General features: G+C 38.5%; 1 protein-coding gene across 1 annotated transcript; it reads left to right on the top strand.

Moving 5' to 3' along the window:
* The first annotated feature begins 546 nt into the window (after positions 1-546).
* On the top strand, positions 547-5,656 carry LOC129730213 (splicing factor U2AF 50 kDa subunit). The gene is made up of 6 exons (XM_055689365.1): positions 547-712; positions 839-1,453; positions 1,514-1,605; positions 3,978-4,100; positions 4,172-4,285; positions 4,361-5,656. Exons 1-6 carry the CDS (start codon positions 709-711, stop codon positions 4,700-4,702), a joined length of 1,290 nt encoding a protein of 429 aa, XP_055545340.1. The 5' UTR covers positions 547-708; the 3' UTR covers positions 4,703-5,656.
* The last annotated feature ends 1,731 nt before the right edge of the window (positions 5,657-7,387 follow it).

Raw genomic sequence — 7,387 nt, 5'->3', positions numbered from 1 at the left:
TTTATTAGGTCGTGATGTATTCTCATGCAAAAGTAATCAAAAAATACCCAAAACATGGACTGACCCACAATTGTGCACCGCAAAACGTATCATTACTACAATTATGGGTGATTCACTTATTGCAACGAGCAGAATTATTATTTTTAGTAACATTTTCATTTCAATCGTATGAATAGGGTTACAATTGAGTTATAAAAAATACCACTGCCAATGAAAATTGTTCGGTTTCATGAGAATGGACGTATTTGTGTAAAAGTGACCCATAATTGTAGCTGACCCATAATTGTGGAAGCACTGTAAACGATGCGAAATATTTTTGAAGTGAGTTGTGCTAATGCATCTATGAAATATAAAAATTGATTCTCAATTTTGAAACCTTTGATCCCGAGCATCGCCGGGAACGTTCAACTAGTAACAAATAAATGATTACTTGGTACAGTGGGATTCAGTGCAGATTACAGATTCGAAACCTACTGGCAACCCTTGTTGACAACTAATTTGACATCTATACTCACCTCTATGCTCTTTACACATTTCACCTGCAAAATTCAGAATTGCCTTCATTTTGGTTATCGGCATCGCGAGTGAAAACTGCGTTTCAATCACGAAAACGGGTTTATTTTCTAAAATTTGCAGGGAATCAGGCAATATTTGCAAGAATCAGTTAAACTACCGTTGTAGGAAGAAATAAAACCATCTATTGCGATAATGGGTAAGTATAGGAAATGATTTTCGCGTTTTTTCTTTGGCGTTATTCCCAACCGCAAGCATTCTTCGATGGCTTCTCTATCGAATCGATAGTAACGTCATAAGCTATATTTTAATCGAAACATTTCAGATCGTAATAATGACCGTAACAACGATCGCGAACGCGGTCGTCGTCACCGCTCCAGGTCACGTTCCCGTGAACGACGTCGCAGTCGAAGCCGTGGGGAACGAAAAGGGCGTTCCCGGTCGAGATCACCGTATCGGAAGGGACGTTCTCGCCGGAGGAAGCCTTCTCTATACTGGGACGTTCCTCCACCAGGTTTCGAACACATCACGCCTCTTCAGTATAAGGCTATGCAAGCGGCTGGCCAAATTCCTGCAAATATCGTAGCTGATACGCCGCAAGCTGCTGTTCCGGTTGTGGGTTCAACGATAACCCGACAGGCGCGACGACTGTACGTTGGAAACATTCCGTTCGGTGTAACGGAGGAGGAAATGATGGAATTCTTCAACCAACAAATGCATCTATCGGGATTGGCACAAGCAGCCGGCAATCCGGTACTAGCCTGCCAGATAAATTTGGATAAAAATTTTGCTTTCCTCGAGTTTCGTTCTATCGATGAAACCACCCAGGCAATGGCTTTCGACGGTATCAACTTCAAAGGACAAAGTTTGAAGATTCGCCGACCGCACGATTATCAACCGATGCCCGGTATGACCGATTCTGCCGCCATCGCTGTGCCAGGTTAGTTTGCGAAAATCGCAAATAGTGTAATAAGTTTAACAAATTCATGTTTCATTGTAGAAAAATTCTCCGGCGTCATAAGCACGGTGGTACCGGATTCGCCCCACAAGATCTTTATCGGCGGTTTGCCTAACTATTTGAATGAGGACCAGGTAAGTTGTTCTGCCAGTGGCTCTTTGCTCCGGTTTAATAATGAGAAATGGTTCATATTGTTCCTAGGTGTTGGGCTTTAGAGGACACACAACTGGTGTACGTTCTTTGTCTATTGCAGGGTTGTTTTCAGCTTCCTATTGCAACATTACTGCGGAGGTTTCTGCTTTGACTCCTGCTAATGTTTGCAAACAAGTGCACCATTTGTTTTGGGATGGATTTGGGATATGGTTTTGTTGAAATGAGTTCCAAATCTTCAGTGGTTTATTATTCATGAGTTGTTGAATGAACCGTTAAATCATCATTGTTTAAATTTTATTGGGTTGATCAAAAGGATTATCCAAGCTAAACTTTCGTGACAATCATGGAAATATAGTTTATACATAGTTTTAAGATGTAGAAATTACCTATTACGAGATTTTGTAATACTGCCCTGGTGTTTGTCAGTATTACCAATTATAAAATGTCCATGACTGAGGAAGTCATCTAGGGATTCACTGTAAAGAAAGTGTTTGTTTTGACTCCAAGCGGTCTTAGTAAAATTTTAACATATGAATACCCACTTGTCTCTAACCTTGCGGCTCCCCCAGCATCTCTAACTAATAATAGCCTAACCGAAAAGCTTTGCGTCACTGATTGTTACACATAGATTTGCTACCTTTTTTGTACAGTCATGAAAAAATTGAAACAATTCATTATAAAAGCAGTGACTGATACAAAGCGTATCTAAAAAAACAAAATCCTTTTACTTAAAAAAAGGAGTGCTAGATTTCCGCGTTGTTTTTTTTTGCTAATATTAAAGAATCTGTGAGGATTATTCTCTAACTGAGTTGTACAGTTAATGAAGCAACCTGCTACGCTAATCTGCCTTAAATTGAGTGGAAACGCTTAATCGAATTGAAGCGAATATCTGCTCAACACTGAAGATTGGATATTTCATTTAAAATTAAATCTTTCACCTTCTTTTGTACGGTTTATGCACGTTAAAAGAAAATATATGTTTTTGCTCAACCATTGAATTTACTTGAGTATAATTGTGGAATAGATTGTTGTAATGTTTGAACAGATTTGATGAAATGTTAGAGGAAAATCTAAGGAAGAAAAAAATGTGTTCCACGAAGGTGTCTTAAGTTTGATGTGATGTTTTTTCCGGCAAAATCGGATTAGCTCACAAAATGCATACTAATACATTATACATTAAAGTATCTCAATTTCAACAACTCGGTATCCCAATCGATTTCAATCTAGCGCACACAAAGTTTCACTCCCCTATTGCAGCTTTTACAGCGAGTTGTGCAAAAAAAAAAAAAACGAAAGGCGAGCGATTTCTTGTGACAGTTTTTTCAGGAAAGTGTTTTGTACTCCTAACTTTTGACAGCTAAGCCGCATCCAGCAGTGTGCAACAAGAAGTATTCTACGGATATTCGCATCATTGCGAAAGAATGGTGTCGTTGTATCATTTTCATTTTGCAGGAAACCTTTCTTCCTTATTTCAGCTAGCGCTATTGCCAAAATATTTTCATCTGAACAGAAAGTTTATGCCATCTAGCGAAACGGCAGTAGATGTTCTTGTTTTCAGCCTTTCAGGTTTCCATCGTCCGTTTCCTTTTATTTGCAGCTTTTCAATTTTCAGCCACAAATGAAATGCGTACGACTTTTTCTAGCAAATACCAGAAACGTTAAAGAAAACTCCGTTACTGATTCATATTTTTCTTCTTTTTTCGTTTTCATGTCAACGTTTGTAGATGCTTGAGTCGGTTCGGGCTGGCTATGTCTCGGTCACTGTCCGGCTACGAAGGCTCTACACACAACTTGTTTAGGCAAATTTGAAAGCTCGTTAGAAAAAAAAGCTTGTGTGCCAATAAGTTGTTTGCAAGAAAACAATACAGTAATTTGAAAAGTTTAAATCGACGGAAGAGCAAGCAAGCAAGGCAAGTTCTACCAAACACACGATCGAATTACAAAATGCTTTCTTTGCAGCAGCTGTCCTGTCCAAGTAAAAAAGGGTTGAACTTGGCGTTGGAACATTGTAGATAGTGTGTTTTTCGTAACATGTTAGGGAATTTCAGGGGAACCGCCACTAAGGGTTTTTGAAGATTAGGGTCGAGCTAGGGAGATGTAGATCAGGGATAAATGAACCGTGCGCGTTTGTTCGAAACACTATGCCCTTTGGTGGTAAGTATATATTTGGTTATTGGAAAGGACTTCATCTTTTCCAGTAAGCCAACTCACAGAAGAACCAAAGGGCACACTAGCGCAAGATCAATTCTAAATAAATCTACATACGATAATACTTATGAAGTGAAACTAATTATATTTCTGCTTTTTTCTCTGTGTTTTTCACTGCGTTCCAAATGATTCCCAAACGTAATAGGTCAAGGAATTACTGCTTTCTTTCGGACAATTAAAGGCCTTTAACTTGGTCAAGGATGCTGCAACTGGTTTAAGCAAAGGTTACGCTTTCGCTGAATATGTGGAGTACAGTATCACCGATCAGGTAAGATTTTTAATTTATAAGTCACAAGTACATGTTACTGGAGTTAACGATATGTATTATGTCTAATGTAGGCTATTGCCGGATTGAACGGTATGCAACTTGGTGACAAGAAACTAATTGTACAAAGAGCCAGCGTTGGCGCAAAGAATTCGAACGTGGCCGCCGTGGCACCAGTACAGATTCAGGTATGTAACAAACGTGTAATAACTCAGTGCGTAAATCGTGTAATTGTAAAATTTATTTTTATTTCACCCCATCAGGTCCCAGGTCTTTCGCTGGTTGGTTCCTCAGGTCCACCGACAGAGGTACTCTGCTTACTCAATATGGTTACACCGGACGAATTGAAGGATGAAGAAGAATACGAGGACATCCTGGAGGATATCAAGGAAGAGTGTAACAAATACGGCGTGGTGCGGAGTGTGGAGATTCCGCGGCCCATCGAGGGAGTCGATGTACCCGGCTGCGGCAAGGTCTTTGTCGAGTTCAACTCGATTGTGGACTGCCAGAAAGCGCAGCAAGCTCTCACCGGGCGCAAGTTCAGTGATCGCGTCGTTGTTACTTCATACTTTGACCCCGATAAGTATCATCGTCGCGAGTTTTAAAATGACTAAAAGATTTTCACTGCGCCGCGTGTAGACGGCAAGTTAGGCAGACACCAGACTTAACAACCAGATAGGTATAGCACAATAGGTCTTGTGAATGTAAAGTTTACCTCTTAGGACAAAAGCTGCATAACGTGGTTTAAAAGCGTATGCAATAAAAAATTAAAGGAGGGTTCATTAATTCCAAATCAAACAACACTTGGGAAAAGGCAACACACATCGTGCGAACAAGCAGCAACGAAACAAATATCATGTAGCCAAACAGATACACTAAGATACAAAAACAAAGCAGTGTTGACTCGTCTCATTCAAAGTTTTATTGCAAAAGTTATTTTAATGTTTCGTCTGCAGGTATTTTATTCTTATCAGTAGTATTTCTCATAGTGGAACAACGCAAATTAATTTACAAACTAGTACAAACTAGTGATTACCATGGAGTACAGACATTGAGAGAGCATCCCAAAAATTGTTTGTATTTCAAAGCACCACAATAAATGCTTGATCTAAAACAGTAGTGTGAACTGCTTTGGAAGCGCGTAATTGGAAACAAAGTGAGCGGCCTGCTCAACATTGTCCGTGTTGCGGGCTGTGTGAATACAACTCTTGATTTCTTTAATTATTTTGCTACCTGTCTGCACCCGTCGTGAGCAGAATAGGAATGAGTTGTAGGTTGAGTTGACGTACGGATCCACTATAGTGACTCAATTGAGGGCTTAATGCGTCTGATGAAATGATTTTTCAATTGAATTGTATCGCATGCGCAAATGCATTCATCTGCATTCCGCGCGACCATCATTTTCTCACACAGTGATTGTTGCCAGCTAGGTGGTCCTAAGTGTTTTATTATGGTTTTTAATTGTGCAGCTCCATCATGAAATCTGTGTAATTGTAAGTTTCTCAAAACGGAAATCTGGTGAAAATTGAGTGTAATAGAATAACTGTGCTGTACCGAAATGCCGTTTTTGTTATTTCTCGTATGTATCCTAATTCCTAACTAGCTGATTCTAATTGAATTTTCTAGCTGGAGTTCCCAGGTGTGAATGTTTAACTTTTTACTAACAAGTGGCAATGAATGAGGCAGAGAAACTAATAATGATGAATATTTTTCTCATTTTAATTTATATTTCGATTTGTAAAAGGAATTTAACCAAAATAAATTATTATTGAATATATCGTATCAAAGGGCCCTATCACAGAAGACGAGGCGAGCAACTCCATACCAAATTTCCTATTTTTTTACGAAGTTTACGTGTGAAAGTAACATCGTATTCAACAACTACTCTTTTCCGATCTTCTGTTAGCGGTGTAAGTGGCGTATAAGATTTCCTTTGTTAGATTCGTTTTTTTTTATCACAAATAGCTTAGATGGTTCTTCTATTATATCCATTCTGCTTACCAATTTCAAAAATATATTCCATTTCGTTTTTTTACCTAGGTACAGGTTCTATACGGTGGATCATACGGTAAAAAGCAGCCATTATATGTTGGAAGGAGTGGTTAGAAGTGCTAGGTATTACCCGTTTTGTATGGTTGGGTTTCCCAAAGATTTCGAATTCAAAGTGATTGGAGTTTTTAATAACGACTACATCCAAAATGGGGGGACTGTTGTTTTGTTCAGTTTTCGAAGTGAACCGGATGTTTTTATGAATACTATTCAACATTCCTAAAAACCTTTCTAAGTTCCCCTGTTTCAAAATGCAAGAAATATCCACAGTTTTTTTTCTTTAAATTATTTTCCAAATGTATCATAAAAAGTTCACATAGGAAAGGTGAAAGAGGATTCTCCATCGGTGCCCCTTTTGTTTGTTTGTAGAAATTACCATGAAATGAAAAATAATTGTCTCCCATGCAAAGTCGAGTAAACTCAACTTAATAACTACGTATTTTAGTTTTCCAAGAGTTGTCAGCCAATCTTCCAAAAGATTTATAAATTCTTCCACTGGCTGATAATTCTACGCAAATAGTCACTTTTTCTGTTTTCACTTCAGTAATATGACACTCATAATAAGTTTAATAAAGCGGGCAATGTATGCAGTTTGCGAGGATGCGAAAATGAACGGGAATAGAAGGTGTGACTTTTAGGCTTAGAAAAATTTATCCCTCGTCCAGACGTCATAATGGTGCTTAATACGGGAGTCACTTCACGGTGAAATATATTTTACTCTCACGCTCACTTCACTTTTTTAGACCTATTCCCGATTCCACCTCAAGTGAGGTGACAAAAATCACCTCCGTGGAGTGAGATTGACAGTGAAGTGAAATTGAGAATAGGACAAGTAAAATGAGATTGTTTCCCAGCTCAAAAATGTCCAAGTCCCAGAAAGTCGTTTTTTCCCGTTTTTTTAGATAACACCAGATCTTGACGTATTCTGCATTTCTAAGACATTCGGCATCAAAAAAATGTTTTTTTTCGGTATCGAAAATTTCCTGAACTAGTTTGCATTTTTTTTTCATCAGGCAAAAAAAAGAAAAGTTGACCATATCAAGGCACGGATCAAACTCTGATTCGCTTCGTTACTGAAGAATAAATTTAATATTTACCATTAGATCACAAATCAATCAACTTTAAGACTTATGGCAGCTTCGTGGATTCATTTCACCGTTCAAAATGGTCGTGAAATAATTCCACGCGAAACGTCGCTTTTTCCGTTCTCACTTCACTGATATGACACTCATAATAACCCA

Source organism: Wyeomyia smithii, chromosome 3 (genome assembly GCF_029784165.1).
Source record: "Wyeomyia smithii strain HCP4-BCI-WySm-NY-G18 chromosome 3, ASM2978416v1, whole genome shotgun sequence".
Lineage (NCBI taxonomy): Eukaryota > Metazoa > Arthropoda > Insecta > Diptera > Culicidae > Wyeomyia > Wyeomyia smithii.
This window is presented reverse-complemented; position numbering and strand designations above follow the sequence as displayed.

Excerpts from the sequence above, each read along its gene's own strand:
- LOC129730213 (XM_055689365.1), top strand. Across the intron at positions 1,606-3,977 it reads ACTATTTGAATGAGGACCAG|GTCAAGGAATTACTGCTTTC; the intron begins GTAAGTTGTTCT and ends CAAACGTAATAG. Across the intron at positions 4,101-4,171 it reads AGTACAGTATCACCGATCAG|GCTATTGCCGGATTGAACGG; the intron begins GTAAGATTTTTA and ends TGTCTAATGTAG.